The 26,344-nt window shown below is 37.8% G+C and overlaps 1 protein-coding gene across 13 annotated transcripts in view; it reads right to left on the bottom strand.

Annotated features, from left to right (window-relative positions):
* Positions 1-2,498: 2,498 nt before the first annotated feature.
* Positions 2,499-26,344, bottom strand: part of ZMYND11 (zinc finger MYND-type containing 11) — a 123,770-nt gene continuing 99,924 nt past the window's right edge. For all 13 annotated transcript variants that reach the window (XM_081129607.1, XM_081129611.1, XM_081129605.1 and 10 more), the window contains 10 exons: positions 26,099-26,191; positions 23,582-23,669; positions 22,997-23,052; positions 21,822-21,899; positions 20,641-20,759; positions 16,086-16,293; positions 15,615-15,683; positions 14,524-14,796; positions 14,063-14,248; positions 2,499-4,761 (listed from right to left, as the gene is read on the bottom strand). In XM_081129607.1, coding sequence (XP_080985733.1) covers positions 4,639-4,761; positions 14,063-14,248; positions 14,524-14,796; positions 15,615-15,683; positions 16,086-16,293; positions 20,641-20,759; positions 21,822-21,899; positions 22,997-23,052; positions 23,582-23,669; positions 26,099-26,191 — 1,293 coding nt within the window. In that variant the 3' untranslated portion in view covers positions 2,499-4,638. The remainder of the gene's footprint in view (positions 4,762-14,062; positions 14,249-14,523; positions 14,797-15,614; positions 15,684-16,085; positions 16,294-20,640; positions 20,760-21,821; positions 21,900-22,996; positions 23,053-23,581; positions 23,670-26,098; positions 26,192-26,344) is intronic.

The raw sequence follows: 26,344 nt of genomic DNA, 5'->3' as shown, positions 1-26,344 counted from the left end.
GATCGATTGCTTCCTGTATGCTCCCAGAGCGGGGATCGAACCTACAACCTAAGTATGTGCCCTGACCAGGAATCTAATCCATAACCTTTTTGGTGTATGGGGCGAAGCTCCAACCGAGCCACCTGTCCAGGGCAAGACTTATTTTTCTGTTTTTCTTTTTTTAAAAAATATATCTTTATTGACTTCAGAGAGAGGAAAGGAGAGGGAGAGATAGAAACATCAATGATGAGAGAGTCACTGATCGGCTGCCTCCTGCACGCCCTCGACTGGGAACCGAGCCCGGAGCCCGGGCATGTGCCCCGACCGGGAATCGAACCCCGATCGCCTGGATCCTAGGTCGAAGCTCAACCACTGAGCCACGCTCGGCCAAGAAAGACTTATTTTTCTAACTTTGTTTCCTGATTTTAAAAGTAATGTTCATAGTACAAATATGGAGAAAAGTGGGTCACCCCAGATCAATACTGGGCCCTCAGGTGCCATTCTCCTCCAGCTAACTCCTGCTCACCTTTCAAGGTTGGGTTTGCATGTAATTTTTTAAGCCTTCCCCAATTCCTTCCCCTTCTCGTGTTGTCCTTTCTCTGTCTCCTGTAGTTCTGTGTGTGTTCTTGCTTGCGCCTAGCTCTGGTTTGTGAGTAGAATGTTTTTATTTGATTGATGCCCTCACTCGGATGTGAGCTGCACAGGGACAGGCAGTGTCTGTTCTGCTGTCATGTAATCAGCGTCACACACAGATGCTCTCGGAGCTCGTGTGTGTTAAATGAGTGGTGTCTGCAGCCTCCTGGATTTCCTTAGCGTTCTACACCTTCAGCTACACTCTGCCCTATTTCTAGACAGTAGGAGGTTTTTCATCTTTGCATCTTGCAGCCTTCAAGTGGCTGTAGAAGAGACGTTAGGAACGTGGATGTTGACTCCGAGTGGCTCTGGGTCTCAGCTTTCTCTCCAGTGTGAGGTTAAGAAGTTGGACTAAAGGTTTTCAAACTGCCCTGTAGAGTCACAGGGAACCTTAGGATGCTTTTCCGGGGCTGCCTAATTGAAATGTCAACTTAGAACTTGTTGACTGGATTGCTAACTTCTCAGATCTGACTCTGAAACACCACTCATGAGCTGATCCCCGGAGCTTGGATCTTGATTTTTTTTTTTTTTTTTTTACCAGCTCCCAGGTATCAAGCAGGCCCTCTAATGCACATTTGCTGATTGAGTATTGACTACAAAGAAGGTGCTGATGAGGGCAGACACTCGGTAAGACAAAGCTGTTGTTTTCAGGTTGCACTGTCCAATACGGGGTGGCGACAGCCACAAATGGAAAATGGCTAGTCCAAATAGAGGTGCTGGGAGCCTAAGACACAATGGGTTTTGAAGACTTAGTGCAGAACAAGAATGTAAACTATTTCATTCATCGTTAATATTAAATAGTGAAATGGTTTTAGATTATTAAACTTTTCACCCTTCTCAGTTATTTAGAATTATACAGGTGTCCCATATTACATATTCTCATTTGACAACAGTTTCATGCAGTTTATAATTCAGGTTGACCTTTTGTGAAGGTACATACCCTTTAACACCTTGCCTCTCAAGTGTGATCTGCGGCCAGCAGAGTCACTGTCACTTGGAGGCTTGAGAAAGAGCAGAATCACCACCTCCACCAACCCCAGGCCTGCTCCGATTCTGTACTTTAACGAGAGGCTGTGACCTGGAGCACAGAAACAGGACTCCATGTGTTTCCCTAAACATAGGGGTCATGGATTAACCTGAGGGACCAGAGTGCTCCTGGGGGTGATGAGTCTACAGATGAGCCCTAGGAATCTGTAATGTACTAAATTTTGTGCAACATGTTTTGTGCACGTATGTGCACGTGCATGTGGATTTTTGACGAAATGGCCCATTGTTTTTATTTTCCTGAGTTACAGCAGTGTTATGAAAGGATGGTCCCCCATCAGCAACACTGGGAACTTGTTGGCAATGCAAATGCAGGGGTCAGGCCAGCAGTGTTTAACAAGCTCTCCTGTGGTCGGATGTCGGAAGTTTGAGAACCACTGAATTAGATACTGAAGGCAAAAAGAGGGCCAGGTCGCTCCTTGCATGAGCAGGAGGGCGATGCTGACCTGAACTGAGACTGGTTCACGTAAACTGGTTAGAGGAGTGGAGTGACACTGGGAGCGATGACAGGTTTGATTCTGGATGTACTAAGATTGATGATACTGACAAACTTCCATGGAATAATTTTCTATTTGTATGATCAGCCTAGTCTAGTGTAAGGGTTAAGAAAACAGGTTTTGAGGTCAAACAAACCTGACTTTTTTTTGAATTGGTAAAGGTATTTTGAGTCTTTTTGAAAGCTGGGAAAAGTACGTTCAATGTAAGTGTTTAAGTGAATAGTTTTTCACACAGTTTTTATATGAAGTTAAACAGTCACCAGCGGATAACCCACTGTGTGATCACCATGCGATATAGCTGTGTTTAGTTTGGGATAGTGGAACGGACTAAGTCAACAATGTATTAAAGCCAGTTTTTTTAAATACATTTATTAACCAATGTTAACACATTAAATGAATCTATATATTGCTAGTCAGAGCAGCTTACAAAATGCCAGAATGCATCATAGAACTGGACAGCCACAATGAGTAATTACAATGTGCATAGTGGCTAAGCTCAACATCTTGATATAGCTTTATGATTCGCAGAAATTTTTTAATAATGATTCCTAAAACAATCAATTGTAATTTTACCTAAAACTTTTACAAAACCAGGCCACAATCTTTTTTTAATTTTGTTTTTTTTTTTTTTAAACACACAGTTTTCACGCTGTAGTAACTTGGAAATGTGCAACCGTGTCAACGGAGACAAAAAAGCCAAAGTAACACGAATCTTACGTTCATGCAGCTATCAGTAAATAGTACACACTCTGGAATGATTTTACACTGAAAGTACTTCCACAGTAACTTGCTCTCATAGGGGTGGATCGAAGTTTTAAAACTTGAGAAACGATCAAGAGAAGGTAAGTGTTCTCGGTTACGATGCCTCAACCAGACCACAGCAACACTGATCACACAGCAACGAGGAGGGACCGAGATGGAGTCACTGCGCAATTCAGGGACAGTGGTGACGGCGCTACGCGCAGCTCCTGCAAGCCGCTGGGCACCGCTGGGCAGCAGCTTGTCGATTAACTCGTGTCACCGCCATCTGCAACAGCACCAGGACTGGGTAGATGATTATTTCACAGAAGACTTGGTTACATTTTTAACTTTAGAGTGACCCTGACAAACCTAGAGAAAACTTTTTAAAAGGTTTTTCTCCTGATTCTTTCACTTCCATTGTGTGTAATTGCTTTAATAAATATCAAAGGTCTAAATAAATATTTACAAATTATTTCTCTAACCTTAAAAAATAACTAAATGATAAATGGGAATTTGACTTGGTCTAAGATCATTCTTTGAAAAAAGATTTTTCTTTAAAAAAAAAGTAATTTCAGTTTTTCTGGCTGTATTTTATATATCTATGTATAAAAAACTCATTATTCAACTATCGATCCATTCCTATTGGTAATGCTTCTTCAGACATTCCGCAAAATACAGACTTTTTACAAACCACGGCATCTTTAATACAAGAAAATTAACATGCATTATTCTTCATTCTGTACAGCGATGGGGTCATTAGTAGGCAACGACCCCATTACCACAAACATAACGGCTTCTGTGAAACTTAAGTGCTTTCTTTCCTTTTAGCATTAACTTATAATATACGAGGTGACACCAGATAATAGGCAATCGATATTTGGGGAGGGAAGGGAAGCATTAAATAAATTTGTATGCCCCATCTATAATTTCATGTACGGATTAAGGTAGTTTTTGGCTTAGTTTATTTTTGTTGTTTATTTTGTTACAAGCACTCATGTTAGGACAAAGATGAAATGTGCAAACTTTAAAATTTAAATATTCATTTTCTCTAAGATCCAGCTCAGTAAAAGATTACCCCCCGTTCCCTGCAATTTTAAACTACAAGATCAAAGCTAATAATTTGTTATAAAAGTTATATATTGAAAAGAAATAATGAAAAACACAATTGGGAAATATTTAAGAAAAAATATGCAGGACTAGCACCTGCTGTGTCAACCCTGTTCCCTAAATTCAATCATATACCCACTGGCATAACCAATAGATAATGCCTTTAAACAGTAAATTAAGCTGAACAAAACCAGCTCAACAAGGTTAAGAAATAAATTTCACATCAAGGTAGTATGTTTTATTTCTGAAACAGTTCTGTAGTTCTTACATTCAGACCTATTTTAAATGTTTGTTAAACTCACTTGTGTACACCTGTTGTTTTTTAAAGATCTGTTGTTTAAAGGTTAAAATCTCTGTAAAACCTAAAAATGTTTTAAAATTTGCTGTAAATGCAACAAATTCTCAATTAAATTTTATTTAAAATAATACCCTCCACTGATGTTACTTTTACCCCCGAAAAACTCCAGAGGGACATTAACAAAAGATTTAAACTACTGTGCAAAATCTCTTCACGAAAAGTGTTTAAAGGCTGGTGCAAAATGGGAAGCAAATTCTAAACAATTTTGGCTTCTTGGAAACAAAAACCGTTGTGTCTGAGAAGAGCAATCATCGGTGACTCTCCAGCAAGAACCCGCCTTCATCTTTTCCGGCGACAGGTGCGCTTGTGCTCGGCGTGCCAGTGCTCCTGCTGGCACTTAATGGAGCAGTAGGACGTGTTCCAGCAGCAGTGGTACATGGCCTCCTCCTCACAGTTGTAGCACTAGAGGAGAAATCATGACCAGTGTTTAAACTTGGGGTTGAATGCGTAGGAAACTGGTTAATATTGTAGACCTCTGAAGTTGTGATTTTAAAGATCTTTTTGGCTCAACCATAAACATCATCATGAACATCATCAGAATATGTTGTGTGTACTGAGCGGAATGGCTGAGGCTGCAGCATGTAGTCAGGCATCAGCGAATTCAAGCTTACCCGGCACAACCTGTTTATGTTTGTGTGTTGATGGTAATGACCCAGTAGAAATAAAACACTTTCTATTTCCTTAAAAAGATCTTGAGAGGACTCTGGGCTGATGACAGAACAGGAGCCTGTCTGGAGTGACTATTTGGAACGCTGGAGTCTACTGAAGGCTCGCAACTTACCGGGGAGACGTGGACAGTAAGTTGTGGTTAATTTTGGTCAATTTCAGCAGAGTAGCAGCTGCCCACCACCAGGGAGGCAGCTTGCCCCTGTACCTGCATGTGCGAGCCAGGGTTGACCAAAAGTGCCCTGTCCTCCAGACAGGGGGGGTGGCCGGTGATGTTTTGTTGTCAAAAGCCCCTTCTCTCCAGCTGAAGTGATTTCCAAGTTAAAGGGCCAGAAATTTAAGACATTCAAAACCAACCACATATACAGGGAATATTAGTGAATGAGCATGCCCTGGGAAAGGCTCAGAAAAGGCCTAGAAGACATTGCGTTTACACCGCAGGCTAATTCTTGGCACAGCCAACAACAAACCCTGGGGGGAAGGGGGTTCTAGAGTTATCATATTGTTAGATTCAAATGTCCAGTGTTCAATAATAATTTAAAAATCACAGGGCATACAAAGAAACAGAAATGTATGACCATTCAAAGGGAAAAAAAGCAATAGAAACTGACCCTAAAAAGGCCCTAATGAGGTATATTAAACAAAGACTTTAAAACAACTACTGAAGATGCTCAAAGAACTAAAGGAAGTTATACAGAAAGTCAAGATGTGTGAACAAAATGGAGGTCAATAAAAACAAAATCTGGAGCTGAAAAGTCCATGAACTGAAGTGAAAAATTCACTAGAGGGATTCAAAAGCAGATCTGAGCAGGCACAAGACAGAACATGGAAATTAACAAGTATAAGGACCAAAGAGTGGAGGAAAGCAAAAAGAGCTGATGGGACCTGTGGGGCACAACTCAGGACACCAAGATGCATATATTTGGATTCCCAGAAAGAAAAGGGCAGGGAAAATATCTGAAGAAATAATGGCCGAGAACTTCTCAATCTGATGAAAAATACAAACATTCAAGCAGCTCAATGAACTCCAAGAGACCCCCATCAAGACACATTAGAGCCAAAGTTAAAAGAGAATCATGAAATAGCTGGCAGGGTAGCTCAATTGGTGAGAGCATCATCCCGATATGCCAAGGTTGCAGGCTTGATCCACAGTCAGGCATACACAAGAATCAACCAATGAATGCATAAACAAGTAGAACAACAATCGATGTTTCTCTCTCAAATAAAAAAATTTAAAAAAGGAATCATGAAAGCAGCAAGAGAGAAGCAAACTATCACATACAAAGGATCACCAATATATCATCAGATTTCTCATCGGAAACTTCGTAGGCCAGAAAATAGTGGACTGTAAAGTGCTAAAAGAAAAAACTATAAACAGAGAATCCTATATTCAGCGAAACAGTCCTTCAAAAGTAAAATAAATTTAAAAATTCCCATAAACAAAAGCTGAGGGAGTTCCAAAGATCTCTGTGAGGGTTAATCCTGGGCAAGTGTAAAAGTTGGTGCTATTGTAACTAATGGCTTATAACTACATTTTGTTTCCTAGGTGATTAAGAAACATACATTTTTTAAAATGTTTTTAGTATCAAAGCTATTATTACTGTAAAGTTTGTTTGTAACTCCAAATCTTGTTTCCTACGTAATTTGGAAGATTAATTTATGTTTTGGGGCACACAGTGTAGAGATATAATTCTGTGACATCAACAACCCAAAAGGAGTGGGAACAGGCATAAAGGAGTTTTTGTGTGTTACTGAAATTAAGCTGATATAAATTAATATTACAGAGTTATAACTTTAGGATGTTAAATGTAATCCCCACAGCAACCACAAAGAGCAATTGAATATACACAAAGGAAAGAAATTTAAACATTAAAAAATAAAAATCTAAACACAAGACAGGAATTCAGGAAATGAGGGACAAAAGGTATAGGGTGCATTGAAAACAAACACAATGACAGACACCCCCGTACCAGTAATCATTTTAAATTACATGGATTAACTCTCTAGTCAAAAGGCACAGATTGCCAGAATGGATAAAAACACATGATCCAACTCTGCTGTCTAAAGGAGTCTTGGTTGGACACAAACAGGCTGAAAGTGAAAGGATGGGAAAAGACGTTCCATGCAAACAGTAATGAAAAAGGTATGGAATACCAACAGACTTTAAATTTTAAAAAAGCTTATAAAACAGATAGATACTATATAATTGTTATATTTTCTTGCTGTATTGAACCTTTATTAATATAAATATTTATGTACCTAATGAAAGATCATCAAAATATATGAAGCAAAAACAGAACTGAAGGGAGAACACCAATGTATCAAAGAAGAAATCACAAGGGAAATTAGAAAACACAACATACCAAAATTTAAGAGACGCAGCAAGGCAGAGCTCAGAAGGCAATTATTAGTTGCAAACACCTACCATAAGAAAAGAAAGATCTGAAATAAGTAACCTAAAAGTCCACTTTAAGGAATTAGGAAAAACAAACTTAACCCAAAGCTAGCAGCAGGAAAGAAATCATGATTAGAGCAGAACCAAAGTAGGCAATAGAAAGAGAGAGGAAAAAAGTCAAACTGAAAGATGGTTCTTTAAAAAGGTCAACAAAACTGACAAACCTATAGCTAGATGGACTAATAAAGGAGGGCTCAAATTAAGAAAATCAGAAAATCAGAAATGAAAGTAGGGACCTTACTACTGAGGCCATCAAAAAGGATTATAATAATGCACTATTAACAATTATACACGCCAAATTGGATAACCTAGGTAAAATGGACAAATTCCGAAACAAAACCTACCAAGACCAAATCACAAAGAATCAGGAAATCTGAGGAAACTGTAACTAGTAAGGAGATTGAATTATTAATTAAAAATCTCCCAATAAAACAGAGCTCTATACCTGATTTCTTCTCTAGTAAATTCTACCAAATTCTTAGTTGAAGAAAAACTAATACCAATTCTTCTCAAACTTTTCCAAAAAAAAAATCACAAATGGTTCAAATGAAAATCAACTAATGTAATATACCACATCAACATAATTAAGGAAAAAAACAGCACGTAATCATCTCAATTGATGATCAAAAGAAAAAGCATCTGACAAAATTCAACACCTTTCGTGATAAAAACACTAGGCAAAACATGAATAGAAGGAAACTATTTACACGTAATAAATAAAAGCCACATATGAAAATCCACTGCAAGCATCATACTCCTCATCAATGGTGAGAGGCAAAGTTGTCCTCTAGATCAGGGACAAGACAAGGATGCCCGCTTTTCACCTCTATTCAACAGGGTACAGAACATTCTAACCAGAGCAATTCGGCAACCAAGAAATAAAAACTACACAAATTGAAAAGGAGAAGGTAAAATTATCTGTTTGCCTATGATATGCTCTAGGGTATAGAAAACCCTAAAGATTCCAGAACACAACCGTTAGATCTAATAAATGAATTCAGCAAAGTAGCAGGATACTAAGTGAATTCACTAAAATCGGTTACATTTCTATACAGGAACAATGAAAATCTCATAAGGAAAATTATGAAAACAATTCTATTTAAGATCCCTCAACGTAAGAATAAAATACTTAGAAATTAACTAAGGAGGTGAAAGACGTGTACAATGAAAACCAAAACATATTGCTGAAATGAAAGAAGACATTAATAAATGGAAACACATCCCATGTTCATAGATTAAAAGACTTAAAATGTTAAAATGTCAATACTATTGAGAGTCATCTATATAATTCAATGCCAATTCCTATCAAAATCCCATGACAGCCTGCTGGCTTGGCTCAGTGGTTGAGCATCGACCTATGAACCTGGAGGTCACAGTTCCATTCCTGGTCAGGGCACATGCCCCGGTTGCCGGCTCAATCCCCAGTAGGGGGGCGTGCCGGAGGCAGCTGATCAGTGACTCATCATTGATGTTTCTCTCACTCTCCCTTCATTTCTCTGGAGAGACAGAGAGAGAGAGAGAGAGAGAGTGTGTGTGTGTGTGTGTGTGTCTATATATATATATATATATATATATATTAAAAATTCCCAATGACATTTTTAGTAGAAACAGAAAAGCCCACCCTAATTTTCATGTGGAATCTCAAGGGACCTTGCATAGCCAAAACAATCATGAAAAAAGAACAACAAATCTGGAGGCTCCCACTTCCTGACTTCAATACTTATTACAAAGTTACTTGAATCAAAATTGTGTGGTACTGCCCTAGAGATAGACACAGACCAGTGGAATATAATTGAGAGCACAGAAATAAACCCTTGCATTTTTGGGCAAATGATTTTTGACAAGGGTGCCAAGACCATTTAATGGGGATCAATCTTTTAATAAATAGTGCTGGAAGGAAACTGAATCCTTATCTAATACCATAAAAAAAAAAAAATTAACTCAAAATGGATCAAGGAGCCTGGCCGGGCGTGGCTCAGAGGTTGAGTATCGACCTAGGATCCAGGCGATCAGGGTTCGATTCCCGTTCAGGGCACATGCCTGGGTTGTGGGCTCGATCAATGACTCTCTCATCATTGATGTTCCTGTCTCTCTCTCTTCCTCTCTCTGAAATCAATAAAGACATAAAAAAAATAAATAAATAAATAAATGGATCAAGGATATTATAAAAGTAAGACCTAAGATAATAAAACTCTTGGAAGAAAACATAGAACAGAAGCTTCACAATACTGGATTTGGCAATGATTTCTTGGATATGACACTAAAGGCACAGTTAACAAAAAGAGAAAACAGACAAATCAGATTTTATGAAAAAAACCCCACAGAATGGGAGGAAATATTTGAAAATCATATATCTGATAAGAAATATCTAGAATACATAGAGAACTCATAAAACTCAACAACAAAAACCTTGATTCAAAAATGGGCAAGGGACTTGAATAGACACTTACCAAAAAAGATACTAGAATGCCTATAAGCACATGAAAAGATGTTCAACATAACTAATCACCAGGGAAATGCAAATCAAAACTACAATGAGATAATACCTTCTACCCATTTGGATGGCTACCATCAAAGTTAAAAAACAAATGTTGGGAATGTAAAATGGTGCAGCTCCTGTGGAAACAGTATGGAGATCCCTCAGAAAATTAAAGACAGAATTACCATATGAACCAACAAATCCCACCTAAAAGAATTAGAAGCAGGATATCAAAGAGGTATTTGTATATCCACGTTTATAGCAGGATTGTTCGCAATAGTGAACGCTGACATGCGAATGAATATCCAAAGCATTACATATAAATGATATATTTTCAAGCCTTAAAAAGGAGGAAAATTCTGTAATATGCTACAACACGGATGTTCCTTAAGGACATTATGCTACATAAAAAAGGACAATTATGATAAGATTACACTTCACCACTGAATATGCTATTATCAAGATCATTTATGACCCAAAACCAGTGGTCAATTCTCAGCCCTCATCTTACTTGGCAACGTTGGGAGACTTTTTGATTGTCTCAACTTTGCAGGGCAAAGGGGAAGAGGTGCTACTGGCATCCAATGGGTAGGGGCCTAGGATGCAGTCAAACATCCTACAATGTACAGGAGAGCCCTCCCATGAATGTTATCAGTACTGAGGTTGAAAACAGGTCTGAACAAAGGGGAAGAATCTATGTAATTTAGACTGTTTGGACCTGGGAGAAGAAAATGGCGCGCAAGTAAAAACTAAGATTTCAAGTTGAGCTGGTAGAAGGATGGTGGCATCATTAATAGACACCCACAGGGAGACGAACAGGCAATGGGAAGATGAGGACGGGTTTTGGAAATAGATACTTGAAAGTGCATCCATACAGACATGTGAGCTCTTACAGAGACAGCCGGACCAACTATATACACACTGATATAGGCAGACCTACAAATATAGGTTTGACAGGTGACAGTAAGAGTCCTAAGGTAGGACCCAGGGAGAATAGCCTACATTTGGTACCTAAAATTGTACACTCTGATATTCTTCATTGCTTATTCTATGCTTTCTTATTATTAAAATTAATCTTTTGAGGTATTTTGTGATCTGATTATGTCAGCATTGCAACTTCAATATAGTTACCATTAGAAAAACGTGGAGAGCCCGTTCTAATTTTTGGAAACAGTTGTAATGAGTCAGATCTGTGTTTGAATCTTGGGACTGTGTTACTCATGTGAGTTTGGAACCAAGTTTATTTAACTTCTATCTTAGTTTCCCCAACTTTAAATAGTATTTTAAACAGCACCATCCTTTCTCCCAACTACCCTATTACCTTATTTACACATTCACTCATTTTATATCTCTCCCTTTCTTTGTGGATATATTTAAAAGATGTATCTTTCTAACTATATTTCTCTTTTTTATGTATCATTTTAACATCCATTTTTTGGAATCTGACATACCTACATAATTTTTGTCCTACAATATTATAGTATTTCTTACAATAATGTCATTTAATTATAATACAATAACAATTCTAAATATTTTACCAGTCTACCTGAAATGATATGATGAGCAGAAGCAGCTTAGAAGGGTGAGTTCCCGCTCTACCAACCAGGTTTTTACTGTTTAAGCTCATAAGCCTCAAATTCCTCACCTAAAAAAATGGGTATAAATCAAAGCAGTACGGTATTGGCATAACAGACACATAGATCAATGGGACAGAATCAAGAGCCCAGAAATAAACCCATACACACATGGTCAATTAATTTACAACAAAGAAGCCAAGAATATACAATGAGGAAAGGATAGCCTCTTCAATAAAAAGCATTAGGAAAACTGGGCAGCCACATGCAAAAAAATGAAATTGGACCACTATCTTATACCATATACAAAAATGAACTCAAAATGGGTTAAAGATTTGAATGTAAGACCTGAAACCATAAACTTCATAGAGGGAAAGAGGGTGTGTAGTTATCAGTCTTGATGATTTTTTTTAATTTGACACCAAAGCAAACAAAAGCAAAGATAAACAAGTTGGGCATATTAAAACCCTTCTGTACAGTGAACAAAATCATCAACAAAATGAAAAGGCAACCTGTGGAATGAAAAAAAATATTTGCAAATCATGTATCTGTTAAGGGATTAATATCCAAAAGAAAGAAAGAAATACAACTCAACAGGAAAAAAAAATAACCACAAACACACCAAATAACCCAATTTAAAAATGGGGAAAGGACTTGAATTAACATTTCTCCAAAGTAAAGACATACTGATGGCCAACAGGTACATGAAAACATGGTCCACATCTCTAATAGGGAAATCCTAATCAAAACCATAGAGATGATCACCTCACATCTCTTAGAATGGCTATTATCAAAAGAGGTAAGTGTGCCGAGAATGTGGAGAAAGGGAACACTTGGTGCACTGCTGGTGGGAATGTAAACTGGTGCAGCCACTGTGGAAAACAGTATGGAGGCTCCTCAAAAAGTTTCAAACAGAACTGCCATATGACCCAGCAATCCCACTTCTGGGTACTTATCCAAAAGGAAATGAAAACAGGATACAGAAAAGATATATGCACCCCACGTTCACTGCAACATACTCACTACAGACAAGATATTGACACAACCTAAGTGTCAATGGATGAATGAATAAAGAGGATGCTACACACACACACAATATGCAGGATTATTCAGCTGCAAGAAGGAAGGAAATCCTGCCATTTGGCACAGCATGGATGGACCTTAAGGGCATTATGCTAAGTAAAATGAGTCAGAAAGACAAATATTGCACGGAATTACTTATATGTGGAATCAAATACATACGTGTAACAGGATCAACTTCACAAATATAAGTGCTATAAAAGGCAGTATTATAATTCATTATTACAGCCGCCTCTTCCCATGTCCTTGATTGTTAAGTAAACTTATGGGGGTTTATTAAGTCTAGTGTCCCCTTTCTGGCTTTCTCTTGAATTTACATGATGGTAGAATTACAGACATGGTGTTAGGGTACTGTGCTTGTTTTATCTTGGGCGCACTTTAATTTCCATCTAGTGATATTTATTTCATTATTCATCTGTTTTTCCTACAACTTATTTACATAGATTCTTCTAAATTATATGCAACTTTCCCCTTCTTGCCCAATCTTTATGATGTTTACTTCCCTCATGAAACATTTACTTGACATGTATATTTAAAGACTTTTCAGAACATAGCCTGGATCAAATGAAGAATCACTAAACTGCCTACAATAATTCATTAAAATTAAAACCAAGTTATGAGCTTTTGGGAGCAAAACTTTCCCCCCAGCCAATTACCTGAGATCTGTGGAGAAATGTGTGTGCTCAGAAGCTTCTAATATAGGTAGGAAACAAGAGTCACAAACACTTTTCATTTAATGAAAAATGAACTATTTCTCAGATTCTAACTAGAGTTAGAGACTAGTGAGATATTACTATTATAAAGTAAAAGTAATCAATTTCTTTAATAGATCTAATGTATAAATGTAAGTCCAGTAAATTCTGAAAATCCTTAATTTGCTATTGTGATTCTTACTTTTATACTTTCATCACAATTTAGATATTACCTATCAGGATTGGCAAAAGGCCAGCCAATGTATCCAAATAAAATACTTGCATACATGGAGAAGTTATATAAATTAATTGTACTAAATGTGTTATGCATTAAAGTATCATAATCTCAATTTAACAAAATAATTCTAAGCAATACTCAGTACTGTGGGTTCTGGAGTTGAGAAATTATAGGACTTCTAATAAAATTTTAAAAGTTAATTAGCCCTGGCCAGGTGGCTCAGTTGACTGGAGCATCGTTCCATCGTTCCTACAAAAGGCTGCAGGTTTGATTCCCGGTCGGGGCGTATATGGGAGGCAACCAGTTGATGTTTATCTCTCTTTCTCTCTGTAAAAATCAATTTAAAAAAATCATATCCTTGGTGAGGCTTAAGAAATTAACTAAAGCTGACAGTTTCATACTTGATCTTATTTCATGGATAATATCTGCATATGCCACATGTATCTTTCTAAATTGATTTCCATCATACCTATGGTACATTTTCAACAATCGGATTCGTAAGAATATATTGATATTTACCCACTGCTTCTTCTTGGTCTGAGAAATTAGTTGTTTGTGCTGTGTTGCTAGCTTCTTGATTTCCTCTACAAACTCTTCTTTACACTTTTCCTTTACTTGTTTACATTTTCTGTCCATCTCACCCTGCATATTGGCGACAGCTTTATTTACAGCTTGTCTTTTTTCTTCTTCCATCTCAGAACGCAGCTGAAATGAAAAAGAAGTTAACCCACAATATGTCAGCTCACAATTTACAAAGACCTTAATACAGCTTCCCTTCATTTAAGAGCTGTGAATATTTAGGTGCGAAAAGTATTGTTGATTATAAAAGATACTTTATTACATTCCTAGTTTTAGTGTATTTCTAGTTTTAAAAAGCAGCTGCCTGGTTGATGCATGAGTGAAAGAAGCTAAACTGCTATAGGAAAGGAATCACCATGTCCAGAGGTGAGAGGGGAGCATATACTGTGGGGGCTCCTTACCTTTTCTAGAGCTTCTCGTACAACTCTTTCAGTTTCTCGCTTGTGATCAGACTTCATTCGATCTTTAAAGTCATTGAAAATTTTGGTGTATTTGTCGTGGCACATGCTTTGACACACTCCGTCACTGGTGGTCTGGGTGCTTCGATGCAGCATTCTTGGTGAAGAGGCACTTAACTTCTTTGTCTGAGTTGACACTGAAACTTTTTCAATTGGCTGAGGCATTGTGGGGATTTCCTGGCTGGAACTGACTGCTTCAGTTTCAGGCTCTGGTTCCTAAAGGGTAAGGAAAGTGCTTCAATGTAAAACAAAACCATTAACTCACTAGTTTAAGAATAAGCTCTATCAGGATAAAACAGTGATACACACAAAATAGTCATATAAGAAACTATTAAAAAACAACACACATGCAATTAAGATAGTAAATTCTATTAGGTATATTCTACCACAATTTAAAAAAAAAAAAAGAAAAAAGCCATGCAATTAATAGCTACAATGATTCTAAACAATAACTTCATCTACAACTTCATTACATGTTAATACTAGTGTTTTATTTTAAAAGACCAATCAAAAAAATTTTATCATATTAAATTATTATCAATTTATAGTCACTTTTGGGGCTAGATTCATTAACAAATTTCCTAAAATCCTAAACCATTTTTCACTGAATATGAGTTTGGCATACACCCAGATTTACACCTGGATTTAAAACATGCATGGATTATACACTTTAAAAGGCTGAGCTTAACTCTAATTTCCTTGTTTTAAAATGTTGGCCTAACTGATTTGCTACTAGCTGAACGCTTTGTGTTTAGTAATGCTGAGAACATATCACTTCCAGAAAATGCCACAAAGTACACTCCCACTTAGCCAGACTTGGTCAGTGGTTGCTTGACTGAGGGCACGTGTGCGTTTTCCCAGTGATAGCACATATTGACAGAAAGGTCAGAAGAGTGGGTTTAAACTTGGTTGATATTATCTGACTGATGGCAATGCATTTCACAAGTACACATCACGAGCAATCGTCTTGACCATAACTTTGAAAACATTTCCTGTGCCAATGCCACCTGGAAATTGCAAGGTGCACAACTTACTTCTTTTTTGGGTTCCACACTTTGATTACGTCGCCCTTTCTTTGCTCTTGGTTCCTGAGTGACCTTTAGCTGTGGGCATCATAAAAGTAACAGCATATTATTCCAGACACTGAAACACTTCTCTGCTGAAAATACTAGCTATGGACCCACAGGTAAGAAGTAACTTATTCCATTTCACAAAGTCACCTCTTACTCATTACTGCTCTGATGTGCACGGCATGAGCAAGCTACTGTGCCTTCGGAAGAGCAGCAGTGCACTTACTCTCTTCAAACAGGCAGAGGCAGGTCAGGGCTGTGGGTGGCTTAGCTGTTTGAATTGGATTCACTCTCTTTTGCAGAACACTTTACAAATGTTTACATGAAAGGAAGGAGGAATGTCAGAATCTGCTCTTTAGAGCAAGGAGTGTGCACTAACAATGTTCACATTTAAAATAACACCTGATGGGTGGTTTCGATGGGGATCCCGCTCACCTGCTCATTGCTGGTGGAGGAGATGCTGGACTCCGCCTCCTCCTCCCCACGGTCCTCGTTCTTAGACTTCCAAAACCTTCCTTCACGAAGGAAACGCTGGTGCAGTTCCAGCTCATCACAAGCCTTTTTCCAGCCCATACTGCGCTTAACGTGCAGCCGATGGACGTTGACTGTGATGTCCTGTATGTTTTCAGAAGGAATCCAAGCCCTAGCAACATTGAAAGGTATAGTTAGAAATTTCCAAAATGGTGGTGGACACCACCCACTGTAAAGAATGATTTGTGGAAATTCCAATTCACTGAGGCTATTAGTTATGGCTTGAATAAAAACTCTTACCAAGTAGAAAACAGGAGAGGTAACTGTTGTTTTTAGTCATCAAAGCAAAGTTCGGAACTGAAGTGATTCAAGTGTCTCAGAACTGTTCCCTGTTTTAACAGCTTAAGTTTGCCATGGTTTATATATATATTCTGCACAAGTCCTTTTAAAACTGTTACCTCTTGTTGATCTAAATACTGTAAGTTACTTAAAATCTAGCTATTTGCAGATGAGAACTACAGAATCACTTGAAATTGCCCAGAAATTTTCATGAGATTCATACATACACAATATGAGGATTCCAAAACTATTACCTAGTGAGTTATATTTATATCAAGTCCCTACTCATTAGATGAACCATGATTAATGAATAGAATAGTGTCTGAATCATTTGGCAACCAAGTTTACAGCTATGAAAACAATTTAAAGTGTCTCTGAATTATGTGTAATATTGATCTAAAACTACAGGATGAAAAACTGTATCTGACTGTATTGGGAAAAGTGCTGAAAATTCAAGAAAAATTTCCAGGGCACCAATGATTAGACTGGACTGAAATTAGTGCCTATTGAGAATGCTGTTTACTATGTGCCGCTGGAAGGCACTGCAAAGCATACAGCAGTGAGGCCTACCTGAGGCTGAATGTTACTGCCACCAATAAAGGTATTTTAGTTCACTTTTTAAAAGCAGTGGGTTTTTAAAGAGATTACTGTTACGAACAGTGCTACCTGGAACAAACTCCCGAACAATGAGAGTACTTTCCCCTTAAATTATCTATTTATCCCCTCGATATAAAATTGATTCATATCTATTCTTAATATGGGAATTAATTCTCAACATAGCTCAGGATACATTCCTATTCCCTTTAATCAACTCCATTATTGTAGGTAATCAGATTTCAGTTTTAAAGGTATCAGTGGGTATGCAATCTGATCTACAAAAAAATAACGAAAAAGGCAAACACTCCACAGTTTAAAGTGCTTAATAAACAGGTATAATCTAATTTGGCTATATCTATACACCTGTAAAACCTGAATGCTCTGAATATATGCAAAATAAAATGGCTCAGGGATCAGAAGGCAAATGAACTAAAACGGTCCTATTTCTTTCTTGCAGGACCTGATTTTCTGCCAGCTCCTCCTGCCTGTGCCATCCCACCCTCCAGCTACATGCAGCAGCAGGAGTTAGCCTTGACACAAATGCCTTATCAGCTACCTTTATTTCCTCTGGCAGGCAAAACCTTGCAAATCCTACAAAAACCCCACTTATGCTTTGAGGGATCAGTCACCTTTCTTCCTGGAACATTACAACTTGCTCTGGGTAAAGGGAAGAAGTAGCAAGTTCTCAGTGTACAGAAGGGACTGGTCTGAAACCAGTTATTTTTTTTTATTTTTTTTTCCTACCTACATGTAAAGATATGATGAACTGGCAGGTGAATATTTATTGGTGGTGATTGCTGCAATACAATGTGAATGTTTTTAATAACACTGAACTGAACACTTATAATGGTTACAACAGTAAAATTTATTTATTTATTTATTTAGTTAGTTAGTTATGAAAACTTGCCACTGGTGGCCCTTACTGGCTGTCTGGTCTTGCTGTATAATATGTTGCTTAATTAAAACTCATGATTATAATATTGATAAAGTTTGTTTTCCAATGAATCAAACATTCTAACATGACAGAGTATAATTTTTAAGGTACTCCCTTATCAATCCTTCACTCCAACTATCTTATTGGTCACACTGTAACCAGGAAAAGATAAAGATCAGATTGATAGTAAAACTGTAGGTCTTTTCTTTTTCTATAACTATGTCTTAGAACTTAAAATCATGTAGTTGTTTTTTTAAATGTGTTTTTTATTGATTTCAGAGAAAGGAAGGAAGAGGGGGAGAGAGACAAAAGCATCAGTAATGAAAGAATCATTCACCAGCTGCCTCCCGTATGCCCCTCACTGGGCACTGAGCCTGCAACCTGGGCATGTGCCCTCTCCGGAGACCGAACTGTGACCTCCTGTGGTTCACGGATCGATGCTCAACCGCTGAGCCACACCGGCTGGGCAAATCTTTTATTTTCTAAAATAAAAGCCTTTGAGTCCGATCTATCCAGAACTTCTAGATAAAATCTTACAGGAAATAAAGTTTTTTGGGGAAAACCTCTGGAAATATAATTTTGTTTTAATTCTCTCTTCAGACAACAAACTTACTCTAAGGACCCAAGTAGATTAGCTCAACTATTCTTTTTTTGCTCAACTACTCTTTTAAAATATTTTCTGCATCATAATACACCGAAAAACGTAAGACAAGTTAACTCATATTATTAATAAAATATCACTCATAGTTGATACTATAAAGCTGTTTGAAAATTGGTAAAAAAGAAAAAAATTACAGGTAAAAATTCTGATTGTCAATTATTCTAAGCTAGCAGTATGGTCTTAAAACATAACTGAATTCTTATTTTTTCTAAGTTAACTGTACTTAATGAAATTTTAAAAATTGAATCAAACTTTTCCTCTGTAGTCTGTCCATTTGTATTATAATGCTAACCTTCACTAAGTATTTGCTACATACCAGGCACTATGCTTTGGTCTTTATATATAAAAATTTCTTTAACCCTTACAAACTCTTTTAAGATAGGTAGTATTGAGGCCCCTATTTTACGAGTGAGGAAACAAGTCTGAGGGAGACTAAATAACCTGTCCAAAACTAGAGTAGAAAATGATGGCGCAAGGACACAAATCTAACCATTCCACCTTCCCTGGTATCAATCACAGACTTCTACAGATTAGTGTTTCTACAGAGAGACTGCCCTAACGCCCTTGTGACGTGTGCACTGTGATTCCTTGCCTGTTTCGATGGAAAACTGAAACCAAGTATGATGTACTGAGCACGTAACATTAAAAATTACTGTTTAATAATCATAAAATTAAAACATTAATTTTGTACTAAGTATGGTATCATTTAACTCATGTTTCTTGCCATGAAAGCAGTGTCAGCTAAAATCTATCTATGAAAGAACTAAATCACTTTTTTTTTGGAAATTTTACACTATTCACAGGTTTCTTAGAACTTCTATTTAAATTAAATGAAGACTAGGTAAAAATTCACTATGGGAGGAATAAGGTCTCTCATTCTGTAGCTTCTCTTACAGTAATAACAACTATACAGTACACCCTCAGGCAGGACAGGAGACAGGCACTACACGGATTATAAATTTAAGTCCTTACACAGTATGGCTTTTAGATCATGTAGCTGACTGTTGGCACTTTCCCCCCTTTAAATTTTTTTTTTTTTTTTATATCTTTATTGATTTCAGAGAGAGGAAAGGAGGGGGAGAGAGATAGAAACATCAATGATGAGTCATTGATTGGCTGTCTCAAGCCTGCAACCTGGGCATGTGCCCTGACTGGGAATCAAACCCCGATCTCCTGGATCCTAGGTTGATGCTCAAGCGCTGAGCCACGCCCGGCTGGGCTCCCCCTTTAATTTGTGTTAAATGAACCCCCCAACAAATTTGTGTGAACTGTTTTTCCTATCGTGGCTTGATTAGTTGGACTCATTAATCTCCAAGTCCTATCGTAGCTCACAATACTTGAATTCACTTTTAGAGTCAATGCTATTATGACACATTACTTAGGGCAATATCTTAAGACTTTCTAATTTCCAATGTGCAGTAAAATTTAAGGTCTTAATATCACAATAAAGGAGATAGCTATAATTTTACAGTAGAGTTTGGCATTTTTTTGGTGAAATACTTAACTAAGCAAAAATTTTATAGTAATGAAGTTTTTACCCTTGAGATACATATATTATGAAAATGTAAAGTTTTAAGCTTTGCTGTATACATATCCCTAGCAACAGAAACTTTAAAGATGCCTTGAAAGATAGCTGAAACAACCATAGTGTCATTATAATACTATGAAATGGACACATCCTGAGAGCACTTCCCCTCCACTGCCATTAGGAATTCAGTCTCAGCATTAACACGCATCTGAGTTCAACAGTGTCAGTTACTGAAACTGTCCTCCTTAGTAAACGGTATCTGAAATATACTTAGAAACACAATTTATAGAAATCACTGTTAGATGCCTAGTCAAGTTATATGCTGATTTGTTTCTTCAATTTAAAAGAAACTTCAAGCTGTTTCTGATGAAGAAGCCACCAGAACACTGATAACGGCCGGACTGGGTCTTGAGAACTCCTCAGAGCTCAGCCACGAATGCTACACATGGGTCGTGATTACCTCTGATGGTGGTGACCAAAGAAGCGGACGTCAACCTGATTGTCCTCCTTCTGCATGACCTTGGCTGGCCAGAATCCAAAACCTTTCATCTTAGCCCAAACCAGTTCATGATTAGGTATCTGGAAATAAAACGTTCTACCTTGTCATATTACTTTTAAAGTATTAAATACAAGTATATCATTAATATTGAACTAGTCAAGTATAATTCATTATTTTGAAAACATTTCTAACTCCTAACTAAACACACAGAACTTTTTCTTCTGGGATTGACTGACTTTGCCTGCAGAAAAACACCAAAAATTAAAATTTGCATCACAGTAGGAATATGGACCTTCACTTCTGAGGAGAGACAGGAAAAAATGCTCCTTTAATATCCTGCAGCACTATGGAATGGGAGTGGGGGCAAACCGAAGGCCCTCACTATCTTTCATGACCCCGTTAGAAATGGGAGGATTTTAGGCCCTGATTCGAGCCTATCTAATCAGAGGTTCAAATTTTAATAAAACTTTCAAGTAACTGAGCAGCACAGTCACTTCTCGAAGACAGGCCGCTCGCAGGTGGCCTTTCATCTGTGCCTCTGGGGCTCCAAGTACATGCACAGGCTTCTGTCATCATCCTTCATGTCATTTTAGGGGAAATATATAGTTATTAACATATATAAAGCCTTAGATTTCTTGTGGAATGAGAGGAAAAGCGAAAACCTATTACATATATTAAGGCTCAATGTTTACTACTTTTTTTAATCCTCACCCAAGGGGGATGTTTTTTCCATTGATTTTTAGAGTGGAAGGGAGGGCGGGGGAGAGAGAAACACTGATGTGACAGGCACATCTACTGGCTGCCTCCCACACCTGACCAGGGTGGGGATCAGACTGCAACCCCGGTACATGCCCTTGACTGGAATCGAGCCGCTGGCCCCGTGCACAGGCGACACCCTGACCACTGCGTCAGGCTGGCCAGGGCCCAATGATTATTCTCAAGTCCCTCATTGTCAAGTCAGAAGTGGATAACAATCCTGAGTTGTTTTTCCCGTGTCTCAGTTTTTAGACTCATTAAAACCATATGTACTATGATATAAAGAAACATTTAGGAAGGATTATAATCTTCAAGTAAATGAGAAACTTCCTTAGAGCATCATACACTTAAGAGGTAAAACACAAAAATCACAAAATGTCACATACACAAGGATAGCAGAACCAATTGTCAGGACGAGCATTTGACAAATAGAAGCAGTTCTTGCAAAGTTGCAGCTCATCCAGCTGAAAAAGAAAAGCAACTATTTTAGCCTACATAAAATATACATGTGCATTACACGATATAAAATTGATTTCGTGTAAATTAACATTCTTGTTCATGTACACAAACAGCCTTGAGTTCTGTTCCTAAGCTTAAAGTTTTCAATAATACAGGAAAAAGCCTGCTGCATTCCTTGTCAAACCAGCCTGTGATCCCAGATCGCATTTAAAAGAGAAGACAAATTCCTTACAAGGCCTGCATGTTTGACCTCTGCGTTGCAGCCTCGCTGGTGCCTTTGGCTATTTAGCACTTGGATTAATGCAATTTCCTCAGAAAGGTCTTCCTCATCTACCCACATAAAATATCCACCACCAATAACAGCAGCCCCTACACTTTGCCTCATTCTCCACTTTAGTCCTTGTTTTCTTTCATAACATTCTTTTACAACCTATAAAGAAACAATTTCATCTGTTTCTTTTTCTGAGTCTCCGTCTTCAGAATACAGCTCCATGAACTTCCAGGAAGCCAGTACCTTGGTCACCATTTCATTCTTCCCAACACACTGCACAGCAGGTAACAGACTCAATAAATATTTGTTGAATGAATTTTAAAAAGTCAAATTTGAAATGAATTTAAGAAACAAAACTTTTATGTAACTGAGACACTTTTGCAAAGACAATATGGTTACAGGTGAGTGTTTCAAATAAGAAAGACCACATACACAAAAACCTTCCCAAAATATGTATTTCATTTATTGTAGAAATATAAACTTGGTTTTTTGCCTGTGTAGTATCTTTCGTTCAGAGAGGGTAATATTTGTTGAGTGTCTCTGCCCCATACAAAACACGTACATGCATTAGGTAACTAACACCTTAAAGGTAATTAAAGAAGACCAAACAAAATTTCTTTCTAGTAGTAACTTAGTAACTAAATCTCCCAGGATGTCTCTGAGAATAGTCTGCCAGAAATTTTTCCCCAGTATTTGCATTATTTCCAGTGTATGCCAAACATGGAAATAAAATATTTAAAGGAAATATAAAATATATATAAGACGAGTGGAATTCTGAAATAAATTAATTTGGAATATAGTGAAAGTTTAATTACTAGGAATGGACAGTACCTCATGACAGGTGTCTTTATACAGCATCCTTGCTATGTCAGCTTGCTCACTGTCTGCTGTAATTAGAGACAGATATCCATTACCAGTAATCTGGAAACGAAAGACTATCAAAATTAATACACTCATTTAAATTTTCTTTCAATTTCACATAAGTGGACGTATACTTTTTAAAACAAAATGTGTATTTTTAAAAAGTTCAGGCAGAAAAATAAAATTCTGCAGGCAACTTTAATTTCACATCCAACGTAACATTAATTCTCTAAGTATAAAACGGCCTCTTTCTGTACCTTAAATGATAGAACATTAGTGGGGAAATGACCAGAATTAATCACAGTGCTTACAAAGAGCCTTTCAACTAAGTTTGTACATAGAACTATAAAAAGTAACACTTTCATCAGTTAGTGTACTAGTGTTTTGTTTTTGGACAGTCAATTCTATAAGCTATCACTATATTACCAAATATCTTAAAGATTAAACATTACTTGTAATTAAAATAATTTTTAATGTAATGTTTTATAAAAGGTATTTCTCAACATGGGATGTAAATTGTATGACAAAAAAATGAAAAAGAAAAAAATATTCAACCTCCATAGAAAATCACTGTGTTGTGGAGAAGCAGCTGAGCATCAGCTTTGAACTCCTCGTAACTTCGGTACTTTCCTTCATTCACTTTCTGCAGTGGGCAAAAAGAAAATGGTAAAGGAGTTACCAGTGATAATACTTGTCTGCATTATGCTGACATCGTTAGTGTGAGGGACATAGAATTTTCCAGAATGACATCATTGCTACTACTCCTGTGCCCCAGTGTTGACGGACCACATGTAAGAGAAACCCACAACTCCAGTGCAGTCAGAATGTGCAGCAGGGTGAAGTGTGGCAGAGCTCATGTCCTGCAGCCACCGCTGTCCTCTGCACTGACGAGAGTGAACTGGCAGCTTGAACACCTCATTCTGTAGCGATGACAAAAGCCACTGCTAAGCTTTTTAAGCAGTGAAAGCTTCGGCCAGGGTGGCTTGATGAAACCTTAAGCACATATTATAACACGGGAATAAAGATTGGAAAAAAGTGTTTTTTTCTGTCAGCCTCTTTGACAATTTAACACAACTAAAGAAGACACATAATTCTGAATTGGGACTAGGTACTAATTTATAAGTAATTAAAAAATAAAGGCCCAGATGTTTCTCTAGGCACCAAGGCAATATCAGGCTTTCTCCTACATCACAGTGGTGTGTGTCATGGATCTGCATCACTGAATTTTCTGTAGCTTTGCCTTTAGCTGACAAAGAGAAGGATTAGGGAGGAAACCTGACGGGGTTCTGGGGTAAGACAAAATTTTTAGAAGGGGATATGACAAAGTTAACTGGACAACAAGAAGGTATTTTCTTATCCTGGTGATATTTTTAGGAAAAAGGTTTGAAAATTGCTTGGCTTCTAAATGCTAAAATGCTAAGGCCTCTAAATAATAATTAAGATCTGCGCTGACTGGTGTGGCTCTGTTCGTTGGGTGTCTTCCCATGCACTGAAAGGCTGCAGGTTTGATTCTGGGACAAGGCACATGTCCTGGTTGCAGGCTCGATCCCCAGTAGGGGGTGTGTAGGAGGCAGCCGATAGATGTTTCGTTCTTACACTGATGTTTCTTTTTCTTTCTCCCCCTTTCCCTTTCTCTCGCCCTACAAATCAATTTTTAAAAAACTGAGATTATCAAAAAATAATAAAGAACCCATCTTTCTGTTGAAATCCTCCAAAACCCAATTCAGTTGCCCCTTTTCAAGAAGGCTTCCCCCCAGATTCCCCAAGCTGAAGGTACCTGCCTCCTGTCTGTCACATAGGGTCGCAGGGATTATTCATAAATACTGAATTTCTGATTGTATTGGGTTCCGGGATGCTCAGGTATTGACACTGTCTGGAGCTCCCCAGGTTGCCCAATACATACCCAGGTGGAGGACAACTGCATCTTTGTGATATGTGAGGTATACACCTCGTGGCTTGCATTTTAGTCTGGATTGTAAACTCCTAAAAGCATAAAAATCATGTCTTCCTCCACTTTCCTTAAGGTACTTTTTCTCATAACCGGCACTTGCCAAGCACAGGACAGAGACACCATCCACCCATCTAGTGTTCTCTATGGAGCCAACAGGATAAGACTGGGGATCTGGGAAGGTACCATGCAGGAAGGAGAAGCTCCAGGGGCAGGGGCAGGGGCAGGGGCAGGAAGGGTTACTGGGTTCATCATTCTTCAGAAACCTCAGAGTTTAGGAAAAGAGGCTATGTCTGAGGCTGTGAAATCTATCGGCAGTAGGTAAATTTTAAATTACTTGTTTTTACTGCAAGATTTGCGAGCCACTTTCAAAGAACAACCTTCATTTACCCTTTTCTTCCATTGAAATAATACTCCTTCAGTCTTTCTTAGCTGCTAAGGGATTAGGAAACTTGTAAGATAATTTCAAATAATTCCTATGGTCTTCCTATAAGCTATTATGGCCAACCATAAAATTTTAAAATTTCAAAATGACACATAAATTACAGAATTGGTAATTCAGCAACCCTAACTTAAAACATGTCTAAGTGGTCTAGGGAATTGTATTGCAATTAGTAAATGAATATTAACAAACCCAAGAATCCTCAGCTAGCATTGATAACACTGAGAACTTTAAGAATGAAATTGTTTTGTTCAAGTTCATTTCATTGTTTCCCAAGACTCTAGATTAGTTCTATGTTCTATTTTTTCCTTGAGAGAAACCCCCAAGTGCTACTGCTAAAACTAGGAACCCATGTCCAGACGTGAATTCTCTACACCTGAAATATTAAATTGACCAGGATATCATCCATTTGCTTTAACCAACAAGTATCAAGAATCTACAGGTTGCTTAAAACCAGGCCTTTTAAAAGATGACACCCAATGTGCACTAGAGCAAGTACATGAAATTTAAAACAGCAGCCATGTGCATGTGGTGGCCACACCTAGATGATTCTAGTAAAAGGCAGGGCAGGCACACCCTCCTCAAGAAGGAATGGCACCCAGAATCACACTCCGCTGCGAGTCTCTCAGTCACCTGGGAGCCTCGAGGTGAATCTGAAGCAGTATGGAAGGCCTGGCTTTACCTCTTGTATGGTGGGGACGTCGACCGCTGAGTGCACCAGCCTCCGGTACATCGGGTGTTTGCTGTCCTTCCCCTTTTTATTAAGGTCTATAGCCTGAAAGGTTGTTAGATACATCAGTTTTAAATGTGGCTAGAGAGAGACAGGTAAAACAATTTCTAAACAAGTACTTAACAACTTAATGGAAAAATGTACATGCGCTATATAGTTTAACATGGCATTCCTTAAGGTTTTGATAGAATGGTTATT

This window comes from Miniopterus schreibersii (assembly GCF_964146895.1).
Source record: "Miniopterus schreibersii genome assembly, chromosome: 1".
Classification (NCBI taxonomy): domain Eukaryota; kingdom Metazoa; phylum Chordata; class Mammalia; order Chiroptera; family Miniopteridae; genus Miniopterus; species Miniopterus schreibersii.
The sequence above is the reverse complement of the archived record's forward strand: the minus strand, read 5'-3'. Positions and strand labels throughout refer to the sequence as shown.